Source organism: Myotis davidii, unplaced genomic scaffold (genome assembly GCF_000327345.1).
Source record: "Myotis davidii unplaced genomic scaffold, ASM32734v1 scaffold441, whole genome shotgun sequence".
Taxonomy (NCBI): Eukaryota; Metazoa; Chordata; class Mammalia; order Chiroptera; family Vespertilionidae; genus Myotis; species Myotis davidii.
Genome location: NW_006291818.1, coordinates 1702856 through 1716553, shown reverse-complemented (window position 1 = coordinate 1716553; position 13698 = coordinate 1702856). Strand labels below are relative to the sequence as shown.

At 36.5% G+C, this 13698-nt stretch overlaps 1 protein-coding gene across 14 annotated transcripts in view; it reads left to right on the top strand.

The window, feature by feature from the left end:
* Positions 1-13698, top strand: part of TCF12 (transcription factor 12) — a 357822-nt gene that overhangs the window by 288702 nt on the left and 55422 nt on the right. Inside the window, exon 1 of one of the 14 annotated variants that reach the window (XM_015564975.1) lies at positions 11512-11963. The exons of 11 other annotated variants lie outside the window; for them this stretch is intronic. In XM_015564975.1, the coding sequence (XP_015420461.1) occupies positions 11953-11963 (11 nt within the window). In that variant the 5' untranslated portion in view covers positions 11512-11952. Of the gene's footprint in view, positions 1-11511; positions 11964-13698 lie in introns of those variants that run through there. 2 more of the 14 variants (XM_015564973.1, XM_006765237.2) reach the window with 2 other exon arrangements.

The window sequence follows — 13698 nt, the reverse complement described above, 5'->3', positions numbered from 1 at the left end:
TGCTATTAGTTTCAGCTGCTCACTCCATTTGCTCCGGGACACGACCTGGGACGCGTCTGCCTATATCGCCGCCATCTTCTTTTTCAAGTTGTCATTTTTTCATGGTTAAGGGACTGGAGTCCGTGTTGATGAAAACATCTTGGTGGCTGCCATGACTGGCAGGGGCTGCAACAGTGCGGTGATGGGGCTGCGGCCTTCCCCTGCTCAGCCTGGTTGACTCCCACAAAGGGAGGCCAGACTGTGGTTTAGGCCCACTCCCCAAGGGGAGCAGGGAGCAGGTAGTAGGACATCCCCTAGGGCTCCCAGTATGTGATAGGGGGCAAGCTGGGCTGAGGGACACCCCCCCTCCCCGCCAGTGCACAAATTTTTGTGCACCGGGCCTCTAGTTAAGTAATAAAACTCAAGTTTTGTGACATGGGCTTGATAATCTTTTGAACTATAAAACTTGATATTATTTGAAATCAAGTTATCAGTATCTTCCAACATCACCAAAGATATTTATTAATTTCAGAAAATAGTAATATGAGAATTAGAAACTTTTTTACTAAAGTGGGCTTCATTTATTAGATTTCCAATGAGAGAAATATGAATCCATTCCGTAAAAGTCAGTAAATATGTTACATGTTTATTGTGAATAAAGAACTCTTTTAGGCTTTAAGAATTTAAGTATGAATAAAGCATGGGCCTTGTACCCTGTCTTCAAGATGCTTATAGTCAAAAGATAGCTTTGACCTTTGGAAAGAAGTAACTTCTAAGTATTTTTCTGTTGCATAATTGTTGCTCTGTGAGCACATTGTGGAGTATCCAGGAAATGCTTTTTGAATTAAATTAAAAGAATAAAAATAGGTACCATGAAGCTATCCTATCTAATAAAGAGTGAATATGCTAATTGACCCCCACGCTGTCGCAAAGATGATGGCACCCATGGCCAATAAGGAGGGAATATGTTAATTGACTGTCCCACCCTCAAAGATGGTGGCATCCACAGCCAATAAGGAGGGAATATGCTAATTGACTGCCATGCCCTCAAAGATGGCAGCACCCACAGCCACAAGATGGTCAGCAGGGGCGGCCAGTTGTGGGCTACCAGGCCAGCAGGGGAGGGTAGTTAGGGGTAACCAGGCCAGCAGGGGAGGACAGTTGAGGGTTACCAGGCCTGCAGGGGAGCATTTAGGTGTTGATCAGGCTTGCAGGGGAGTGGTTAGAGGGTGATCAGGCTGGCAGGCAGAAGCAGGTAGGGGCAATCAGGCAGGCAGGCAGGCAAGCAGTTGTGAGCCAGCAGTCCTGGATTGTGAGAGGGATGTCCCCCTCGGGGTCCCAGATTGGAGAGGGTGCAGGCTGGGCTGAGGGACACCCCTCCCTCCAGTGCATGAATTTCGTGCACGGGCCTCTAGTTATTTTATGTTTCTATAATAGGGAAGATCATCTGTTAAAGACTTCCTGCTGCACATTGTACTTTCAAGCTTCCTCCTTTTCTGACTGTTCAAATCATCAAAAGTAAATTAACTTGCTTTCTTTGTATAAGAAGCTGAATTATTTGTTCTATTCCACCCCACCTCAAGTATGCAGTTAACTTCTAGTCATACATAATAATGGGAGTAACTTTGAAAGGAATTGTAAATTATAGGTAATTCAGCCACTACATTGTAGTGCACTAGGTTGACCTAGTTGCTAACATAAAAATAACATGTAATTCTCACATGAAAGAGGAGTATGGAAAACCAGAATATAGGAAACTTTTTCCTAAAGGAAAAAAAGTTACACTTTCATTGACAGAAAAGGGAAACCGTAGTTATCTTCCTATACTGAATTTCTCATACTAAAATTATCTTCAAGATTTTGATCATTTGTCACTGCCTGTTGTCCAAGCCACTGTTACCTCTTTCCTGAATTATGGCAGCATCTACCCAACTGCTCTCCCAGTTTCCCTCCAGTCTTTTTTTTAACACAGGAAGATCCTTTTAAAATCTAAGTCAGATGGTATCATTCTTCGGCTCAAAATCCTCCAGTAGTGTCTGTTATCACTGCAATCCCAAAATTCGTAACATGGCTTTCAAAACCCTTCTTATCTATCTACTGCTACCTCTCAGACTATATCTGTCACTAATTCACCCTTCTGGCTGTTCTGCCCTCTTTACTGCTCCTTACAGATAGCAAGCACTCTCCTGCCTCAGGGCCTTTGCATTTACTCTCTGCCAGAGCACACATCCCTTAGTAGCCACATAGCTAGTTTTATCACATACTTTTCTCTTTGATGACATGTCATTTTATTACTGGGACTCTTATCTGACCATCCTACATAAAATGGCAACCATGCTCCCCCCATCACTGCCCTTCTCCTTCCTCCTGCATTTTTCTCTATAACACATTATCATCTGATATACTATATAATTAGTTTATTATTTGTTTCACCCAGGAGAAATTTTAAGGCAGGGATTTTATGTTGCTTATTGCTTTAGTTGCAGCACTTAGTTGCATAATAGATACCCAGTGAACATTTGTTAAATAAATGAACAAACTCACATGATTAGCAATACAGTCATAGCTCTTTCTTCCTGGCTCAGTTGACTCAGAAAGTATAAAGAGCATCCTGTGTTATCTGAACTCAACATCCTTCAGGGAGAACTACAGTATATTTGAACCAATATAGATTCTATAGAACTAATATAGATTCTATATTATAAAACCTTTAGCATGCTTAAACTTTATAAAAGCATATTAGGGAAGGGGGAAAGCTCCAATTATTTCATCAGCAAAGTGAAAGTATTTTCAGTGGCTTAGATCACTAAAATTCTTCCCATTTACACACTATAGTCTTACCCTCAGTTAGATATATTAGAACCAGGAAAACCTGCATTTGATTTTCCATGTGAAGTTTTATCATTTGAGAGTTGTGTTCTTACAATTATATAATCTTTATCCCAGTTTCAACAGTAGTAACACAGTCTGAACCTTTTTTTATGCATCGATCATTTAAGTCTGAAATAACCAGTGTCGGGACAACAGGTGTCCTCAAGATTCCATACCTATTGTACCCTGTAAACTTTCTAACCTACATATTCATTATAGCCACCTTTGTTTATAGTCTGCTTAACAATCTCTTTTACTGATCTACTAAATTATCCAGCCTAAAGGCACAAAGAAGCACATCACAGGCCCAACTTCTGTACAGTGCAGGAGCCACAGCCTACTTAATTAAGATGGGCTCACTATTGTCTCCTTAACTCTTCGTTGCTTGCTAAAAATATAACACAGGCATCTCTGTAGAGGTTTACATGTTTATTTGAAGGACATGGCCAAAAATATTTTATTTTCCATATGATACTATGTTAAACATAATATATTTGACTTGGAGATCAAATTGCACATTAGTGAGAAACAAAAGTTGTCAAATGAATTAAACAAGAGCAAAGTTCAGTAAGAGCTGTTACTTACCTCTTGATAAGATAGCAACCTTTTCCTCTTTTTTTTCTCACTACTTTGTTCTAGACACTAGATAACTTTTTAAAAAGATTTTAGTTTTAAACGAAAGTATTAATAGGTAATTGAAGTATATTACTAACTCCTTATGTGAAAATATTTCATTTGCTAGTATAAATGTTATTAGAATACAAAGCATTTGGATTCTTAGCTTAAAACTGAGAAGTTGTAATTATGTTTTTGGATTCTCTTTTGTATCAACCTTTCATGTGAGGCTTTAGGCTTTTAATTATGCCACTTGCAGAGATGATTATAAAAATACTAGAGGCCTGGTGCATGAAATTTGTGCATGGGTAGGGTCCCTAGGCCTGGCCAGCGATCAGGGCCAATCGGGCCTTCCAGCTGCCGGCCCGGGCCTTCCTTCATTCCGTGCCTCCCCCTGGTGGTCAGCACACATCATAGCTAGCGATCAAACTCCCAGTCGAACTCCCATGGGGACATTTTGCATATTAGCCTTTTCTATATATAGACTAGAGGCCCAGTGCACGAAATTCGTGCACAGGTAGAGTCCCTATGCCTAGCCAGAGATCAGGGCTGATCAGGTTCCCACCTCCCCACCACCTCCTTCCTTCGCCACCCATGTGCTGCCACCACATGGTTCCCCCACCTCCCTGCCTCCCCACCTCCTCCTTCCCTTGCGCTTTCAGCGCCCCGCCGCCATTGCTGGTTGCCTGCCATGTTCCGTGCCACCCCCTGGCGATCAGCACATGTCATAGCGAGTGATCAAACTCCTGGTCTCTCAGTAGAACTCCCGATGGGACACTTTGCATATTAGCCTTTTATATGTGTGTGTGTGTGTGTGTGTGTGTGTGTGTGTGTATATACACACACACACACACACATATATATGATAATTTAAGGTTGCTGTGGACACTAGCTATTATCTATGCTAGTGAGTCACAGCCTGGGTCTTCAAAAATAGTAATCTGAGATGTAAAATATTTCAGAATACCTATCATATTGTGTAGTTTATTGAAATAAAATTACCCTTGCTAATTAAAACAACAAGTTTCTTATATTAGAATTGTTTCAACTTAGCATGGCAGTGCTTCATTTTCCTTTAATTTGAAGTTCTGAATGGAAGTTACATGGCTTTGTTTTTGGTTTTTTAATCAGGGAAAAATATTCATTATAACTCAGTAAAAAGGAGTTTGGAAGACCAAAACCTTTCAAAATAAGAATTCAGTGTTTTGGGGTGGAGTAGATAATAAAAGGTTTTATTGGTGGTGAAATGGCTAGGAAATCTTTGGCCTAGTTTATTTTAATGCCTATATTTTGCAGAAATGGAAAGTTAGACTCAGGAAAATTCAAGACCTAGCCTAAACTCTCATGCCTCCTAAGAGGTGCAGGTAAAATCCAGATTCCTATATCTCCTGACTCCAAGTCCAGTGCTCCTTCTCATCGTGACATCAGTATGACATCATGGCATTTGGAACCTGAGGAGCCTCTCTCACATTACAGAGTACTAATGAGTGGTAGGAAGACAATACTTCTGCCCTACTGTGTGTAAACGTGATGTAGATATAGAACAAGTAGCTTAACAAATTCCTTTTTCAAAGTTTCCCGTCTGTTTCCCAATCTGTCTGGTACGGGACACTTATTGTTAGAGTGGTATATTGCCTTCATTGGTGCAGCACATCAAACATTAGTCAAACTTTATTTTTGTTTTGCCTTGTTCTACATTTAACTGACACCATCTCCTATCTCCCCCTGCCTAATATACCTACCTGTCTTCAATGTGTTTTCAAAATGAAATATTATTTGGCTTTTGTTGAGAGTGGTCACCAGAAATAACAGTAAGAAACCATACTTTGCCCCTAGCTGGTTTGGCTCAGTGGATAGAGTGTCGGCCTGCAGACTGAAGGGTCCCGGGTTCGATTCCGGTCAAGGGCACATGCCTGGGTTGCGGGCTTGAACCCTAGTAGGGGGCGTGCAGGAGGCAGCCGATCAATGATTCCCTCTCATCATTGTTGTTTCTGTCTCTTTCTCCCTCCCCCTTCCTCTCTGAAATCAATAAAAATATATTTAAAAAAATTAAAAAATCACCATACTTTAAGATAGTTCTTTTCATAAATTCAGGATCTCCGTGATTTCTTTGAGAACATATATCTAAAATTAACTGCTTTGTTATTTGATGATTTCAAATATGGGGAAGATGATTTGGTAGACTCATTACTTAATTAAAGGTATGAAGTGTTAAAAAAAATTACTGCCACTAACAAGAATTTTTACTGAAACAAATCATAGATTTTGGGCCAGAAATAACATGTTATGTAGTTCTTCAGATTGCAGATTCTTAAAATGGCTCTAGGCTAAGATGCAGATGTTCTTATCTCTTTAAAAATAATTTTAAAATAGAATAGAATATCTTGGTGCTATTTCATTTCTCATAAAGGACCTGGCTCTTTCCAGGTCAGATGAAAAAAATTGCATGGGTCGGAAAAAGAAAAGAAAAAAAAGATGGCTGGCACTTTCTTAAGGGAGAGCTAACTCAACCCAAGAGCAAATTGTTTACCTTGTACAGGTAATTTTTTAAATAGCTTTGTTTGCTTAGTTTTTTTGTTGTTGTTAGGTTGCCTAATAAGTCAATAGTGCAAAGCTGTATCCAGTCTTGGAAGCTCTTCAGAAGTGCTACCTTAGTAAGGAATTTAAAAACCTGGGTGTCCTCTTCATTCTTTTTTTTTTTTCAACTTGTGCATATACCGTTAGGCAGTCCTGTGATTATAGAGCCATCTGCAGGAAAATTATCAAGTTGCAACATACTGGTTCTCTTACCATGTTATTTCAAGTGGTAAATGAGAAACGACAAACTGCAATTCCTGTGGGGGAAGAAATGGACAGCCAAGAGATACAGGAATTATTAGGGAGGGGGAAACCCTCCCGTCCCCATTTAATATTTCAAAGAAAACTGCTTTGTTACAGCTTGTGATTTTTAAAAAACATGCAATTTGCTTTGGGTTTTACATATTTTCAGGAATTACAGTTCTCTCTTATTTGAAAGGAGTGTCTAATGATTGCCTTTTAGAAGTTTTATATGACCTGCCAGCTCTGTTAGTGTTGATGTCAGAGGGATACTATTTATTTACCTCAGAATGAGATTTATTTGCATTCTCCTCCAGGAGATAAGGTTGTTTTACACATCCTCATTATAGTCATGGTTGTCAAAGGGGAGTTAAACAGGTATTCTTTTGCCCTATAAATGCAGTTTATGTAGCTGATTGTTTCCATTGGCTATACAGGTATGTTTTCTAATTTGTTAATCATTAAGCATTTCTAAAACTCAAGTTAGACTAGAGATTTTTGTAAACAGATAATAATAAATCTGATGTTCTTTGAGACAGGTGATGTGATTTGTGAACTTTAGCATATGTTTTCACTCTGCTCTGAGAAGTATATGTTTATGTGTGTGTTGAAATATTGAAATAAGTTGTGTACCAGTGCTCAGACCAATCTGTAATATCATCCAGTGTAACTCTGATTATTGGTTTGGCTAAGATTTAAGTAATCACATATAAGGCACAGTTGGAACAAATTTTTCATCATATCACCTGAATAAAGATTAAAAAATCAGGTTTTTTATTTTTAATATTTTCATACAGTGGAAAGACTATTTGGAAGTCTTTTTACTGATTGATTGGTATCAGCAAGATGAATGATACTGTTGAATTAGAAAGGTGCACTATATAATTTCAGGTCAATAGCATTATTTTTAAATAATATGCATTGAATGTTATTGGATTGGTTTAAGAGGGATGTATTGTTTTACTAGAATTTTATATCCTTAATTTTTTGTGAAAGCAATTTTTGTAAATTATGAGGATATTGAAAAAAAGACCAGAAGACCAACTTTATGAACACTTACAAAGGAAATTTTTTTACAAAGTAGTATCTACTAGAAAAATCTGCAGTATAATGTTTAGATATAAAACCTGGAATTTTGGTGTCTGATTTAGTTAGCCAACTAAATAAAGACTGCACACTCGGGAGACAGCATGCACTCGTAAGTCATCTCTCTACAAGCTGAGTAAGAGGGGCTTTGAGAAGGGTCTTTTGCTTTGTGTCACCCCACTTGTAGGTTCTTTCACTTACTATTCTTTTTTTTGTTTTTGTTTTTTGTTTTTTTAAAATATATTTTATTGATTTTCCACAGAGAGAAAGGGAGAGAGATAGAGAGTCAGAAACATCGATGAGAGAGAAACAACGACCAGCCGCCTCCTGCACATCTCCCACTGGGGATGTGCCCGCAACCCAGGTACATGCCCTTGACCGGAATCGAACCTGGGACCTTTCAGTCCACAGGCCGACGCTCTACCCACTGAGCCAAACCGGTTTCGGCCACTTACTATTCTTTTAAACCTGTCTTTATCCCCAACATCCTTTGCCACCAATAATTTATTAGTTACTTACTTAATTTCACACTTTAGGAAAATACACGGTTCAGTCCTGGCAGGGTGGCTCAGTTAATTGGAGCATTGTCCCCTACACCAGGGGGTCGTGGACTCGATTCCTAGGTTGTGGTTTGATCCCTAGTTGGGGCACCCATGGTAGGCAAACAATCAATGTTTCTCTCTCACATCAATGTTTCTCTTTCTCTCCCTTTCTCTCTCTAAAATCAATAGAAACATATCCTCAGGTGAGGGTTTAAAACAACAATAATAAAAATTTAAATTAAAAAATGTACAATAAGATTAGTAACATTCAAGGTTTGTAATTCAGTTAAACTTTTTTGAAAAGCTTTTTATATTTTAGGTCACTCTTGAAACATTCTTGCTTTAAATTCAAAAACAGATATGAGAATTATAGTGATCCAGTATCACATATAAAGAAGAGCTAGTAAAATAGCTTAAAACACCACATGGCTAATCCCAAGAAAGAGTGCATAGCTCTCCAAGGAAGATCTGTCAATGTCCCAATCAACAGAAAAATAAGGAAAAAGAAAATTTTTGCATAGGGACCCGAAATATAAACTGAAGTAGCCAGGAAGTCCCTACCCAGTAGACTTTTGAAAACATCTTTTCTTAAATCTTCAGTAAAGCCATAAATTGCTTAGCAAAGCACTTCATAGCTTTCTCTTATCTGGTTTACGCCTATACTTGATGGCTGTTAGAATGGCAATAAACATCACATCCTGAACCACTGAAGAGGGTAAGCATATTTGAAAATCAGTGAAATCCAGTAATTCTCAAACAAGGAATCATCAATATGTGATGTAAAAGTTCATCTAGCACTTTTTTGTTAATAAAAGATGTGTGGCTCCAAGTCATATTTTTTTTCTCAGGGTTCTCTGACATTTTCATGAATCGTTTTGCCCTTGTGTATAGTATCCCATTTGGCTATGAAACTTGGTGATTTTTTTAGATTTTGGACTAGGTGGTGTGACTATTGAGTCAGATCACATAATCTTGGAATAACACAAATGGTTATGTAGAATTGTGGATGGAAACAATTCAGGATAAAAAGTGCATGACACTTCAGAGCTCCTGTGCAGACTGCATGGCTGTCTGAAATCAGGTTTAAAAAGTGGGCTGGCTCCAGCTGACTCATTTTGTCAGACGAAGTCACAGGATTAACCCTTGACATGTTCCTTAAAAAAAAGGCAAAGATTAAACAACTGCATTGACTAGAGCAGCACTTGATCCGTCTATATACATTTTTTTCTGTAATATGATTCTCCATAAGAAAAAAAATTGTGCTGCAGCTGTTCTATAGATTCAAAAAATATTTTTGAGGAAGAAAAAAGACGATTTTATCATAGAAGGTAATTTGTAACTGTTATAAAGAAAATGACTACACCAACCAATTTTAGTTTCTTTTATGTAAGGTAATTTCAAAAAGATGATATTTTGGAGCAACAAACTTAAAAGGCCTTACCATAATGTATAAGTAAAATATGGGAGCATTTTATTTAGATTACCACTAGGTTTTTTTGTGTGTGATTTATTATTTTTGAGGAATGAGTTTAATGTCATATTTAGGTAGATCTACCTTACCACCACCACCCCTGTTTCTAGACACAATCTTAAATAGTAAGCTGCGTATACCTAGTGAATGTACTATGTATTTGGGGGGAGGAGTCTTAAATATACATATATGGATTTTGTATCTGTGTTTTTGAGAAGAGGAATCAAGAGTAGAAACAAATTACTCAACTCTGTTTAGAAACTATTACATTTCACATTCAGGTTTCAGGTTTAACTGCAAATCTTACCTAGTTGTTTAATAAACTGCTTTAGAACAGTAAAAGATTATGCTGTCTGACTTTAATCTGAATTTTTTTTTACTTGAATATTTGTTTATTCCTTTCAGAATATTAGCTAGCTGCCTAAAAGAACTAATGATAAAGTACTAAAATTTTTGTTGTGCTTTTAAAAGCCAAGATTGTGTTGGACTTACATTATGCTTTTGTTTTATCAGACAACATAGTACTCTCTCTTTCCTGGCAAGCCCCAGAGAAATGAGCCTGACAACTGTAGGGGATTTTTTTTTTTTTTTTTAGCCCATATAAAGTTTTCTCAGTTTGGAATAATGATTGTAGGAAAAAAAATGTTGAAGTATTGTCAGTGCTTTGTGGCTATCCTTCCCCCATCCTGCTTCAATTTCTATTCAAAAGTAAGGTGTGTGTTTTAAAATTAATCATTAAGAAAAAAGGAAATTTCATTTTAGATGGTTAATTTTCCTTTTTTTAAGAGTAGCTGTTCTGTTAGAAAAAGACTGTGTCTATGAAAGACTAAAATTTACTTGAATGGTTTTAAGGCATGGCATTGTTAATTGTAAATCAAAGCTTTTTACACAGTTCTCTAAGGATTGAAATGGGTCTTTGTGGTCTCTCAGGAGGGAGGAAGTTACAGACCCCTCCGCAGACTGGCATTTTAATAGTCTGCTGTACAGTGATGTTCTTTTGCAGCTGCTGCTTAGTCTTTTCTATATCTGGAGAGTGTGGGGAGGTTTTATTGTTATTCCAATACCATCAGCTTTTAAAACATTGAAGTTAGCTGGCCTCATTGTCTGACTTAGTTTTATTACTATAATTTGATCACTATGTTTTATAAGAATGGGAGTCCCTTATAGGATATTTCTAAGTTGGAGTTCTGTTTCATCAAAGCTATCAAAAGTAATGTACCCCAATTTGCAGCGTATGAGCTCTCCTCTGATTAACACAGCACTGTTAGAACCTACAAGGCACAGAGAGAAGCGGTAGTACAATAAGGTTTTGATAGGAGCATATCAGAGAAAAGTTGATATTCTAAAAAATTGTCCACACCAGTTTTTAAATAACAAAATGTGTTTGTGAGAAATATGGATTTGCAGACAATGTCTAAAACCTTTTGATTTCTAAATATAATGAATTTTTGAAATCTATGAGATTCGAACACTGATTATTTGTTCTTTTTGAGAAATTTAAGCATTAACATTAAAATATAAATATATAAACAATAATTAACTTAGAAGGAGAAAAAAGTTCAAAGAAACCTTTTTTAGGTTATCAGCCAGAGTGTACATTCTGTCTGTTATACACACTGGCTTTTCACACTTTTTTATAAGGGAATACAATACCTTGTTTGTTTTTTCTATTACTGAATTGCTTAATACATATTAGATGTTCTAGAAGAGTGCAGCCCATTATAAACTTTTAATTGGTATAATGAATGAGGAATTTAAGGAGCTTTATAACTGAAAATCTGTTTTTTGGACTGAACCTTTCCGTGAAATGTGTTCCTTTCCCTTCTTTTTCAATAATACTTTTATAATTTTTTTTAAAAAATCATTGTTTGTTCTACCTAGTTAAGAGGTACTTACATGACAGGTCCACTTTCTCCAGGAAGTGATTTTGTACAAGGCTTAACTGCCTGGGTCCCTCTTATTACATATGATTCAATGTTTCCAGTTTCTGATTGCTTGATCATGTGTTTATCAAAGTTGGAAGCAACTTTAGACCATGCCAGATGGTAATGTTGCTAAAGGTGTGGCAAGCTAGGTTTCCCAGCCACAAGTGCTCTTATTTAATTAAAACTAAAAACAGATGAGCAGATCTCTCCGTTTGCCTTTCTTGTAAATAGATAATCTCATATATATGGGAAAATTAATAATTCCTTGAGATATTTATTTCTAGGAAACTGCTTTTTTAATTTTTTAGCATTTGTAAGTGACATGTATTTTTTTATACCCTAAAGTTTATCTTGTTGCTATTCTCCACAATGCAAGGACTTAATAGAAATTGAAAGAGATTACACTTACGGCATAAACCCTCCCTCTCTGCTCTGTGAGTTGGTTCAGTCCTGTTTTGCATAAGTTCCTTTTGAGTAGATCCATGTGTGGATGCATAGTGCTGAAGACTTAACTCTAGCCGTGTGGATGTATGTCTTGGAGAGAATCTCTGTGCATTAGCTGCAAACAGTAACATTTTCAAAATCAACATGTATTGTGCTTATCCTGTTCCTGGAATGGGCAGCAATTCTTTGATGTATTATTACAATGGGAAAACGGTAAGTCTTTTTTCTTTGTTCATATAGCTTCTGACTGGCTTGTTTAATGGAAAACAGTTTAGATTAATTGCTTTTTACTAAAATCTGTGAGGTTTTGTTTTATAATTTTCTACAATATATTTAGATTGTGTATTTTTTTTGTAAGTAGTGTCAGTAAAGTTGTGTCTTGGACACAGTTACTCAGTAGTTGTTGGATTTTATTTTTAAATAGTATAGAAAATAAACTTGAATTTTTGAATTATTATTTTTAATGCCTGATTTCTTTACTAGCAATGAGCTTAAAAGTACTTTTGTTTTAATGTTTTACTATGTTGTACATAGAATGTATATATAAAGTACACACACATATATAGACAGAGAAGATTCTTTTCTTTAATGCTTTCTAGATAGAAGGCAAAGATGAAAGTCATATTGGATATCCATAAAAATAACAAGTATGAAGCTCTGGGAATGATTAGGGAAGCAGTCAGCTAGTGAGGGCCGTATTTCCTGTTTGGAGTTTCAGGTCCAGAGCCCGACTTTACTGGGATACCATCTGTTTCCAATCAAACTAGAATTTTAACCCTGTGCAGATTCATAAAATAAATCACTATTTTTCAAAGAATGCATTTATATATTTCCCAAAGAATGTATTTCTGGTCGATTTACAGCACATGGTTAGATGTTTTTAAAATAATACCTTTCTGTGTTGCTAAGTAAGACTTTTCTATTCTTTCATTACTTAGTATTAATTATTTAGTATGTTTCTGCAAAAATATCTTTAAATCAAGGATATTGTATATTCTAAAAAGACAGTGAACTTCTCTGGAAGACACAATAGGAGGGAGTTACCTTTGTAAGATAATTGTTAAACATTATAAAAATGTTATACTAATGAATAACAATCTTGGGTTTGTGTCAGGAATTCAGTATTTTTCTCCTTAATCATGCCCCAAGAAAGTTTTCCCTCAGGTGTCTTACTAAATACTTACATAACTTTAGTGTTTTGGTGGGGGGTGTGGTGGGTTGGTTGGGAGTAGAGACATTTTTTATGTTAATGTGTGAAATTAGGAAATTTGATCACATTTCCCAAAATAGGTATAAAAATTCAGCTACATTTGTTCCTACCCTTTCTACCACTTGAATGTTTTAAAGTAGCATACAGGATGGGGGTAGAAGTATTAACAGTTGTTTGTACGGAAAATAATACAATAATTGACAAATAATAATGCAAGAATAAACTCTGTTTCACATACTCAACAACTGTAAACCCACTCTTGCCCCACCCTCTATATTTCTAACCAGGGCATGTGAGAACTAATGAAAGCACTTCTTCATTCTCTGATTGCTTCAGTAAGGCCTCTTTGAACTCTGTTAGCATTTGGTTGTTAACTTTTGGGTAATATTTCTTAATAGAGGATAATCAAACCAAACTATCCTTACTTAAACTCATTAAGAAGTATGTGTTCACACTGCCGGTATAGGTAGAGCTTTAGAGAATGTGAGAGGTAGATTTCGATGGGGTAATATAAGTAAAATTACTTGATCTGTATATATATTTCCTTGGCAACTGTCTTTCAAATGTGAAAATATTTTTCTTATATGTTCAGTTTTAAGTAAAATAGTCTGTTTGAAGGTGTGTGTGTGTGTGTGTGTGTGTGTGGGGAGAGAGAGAGAGAGAGAGAGAGAGAGAGAGAGAGAGAGATCAGTAAAATTATTTATACGGGACCCTTGAAGAGAGACTATAACTCAAATT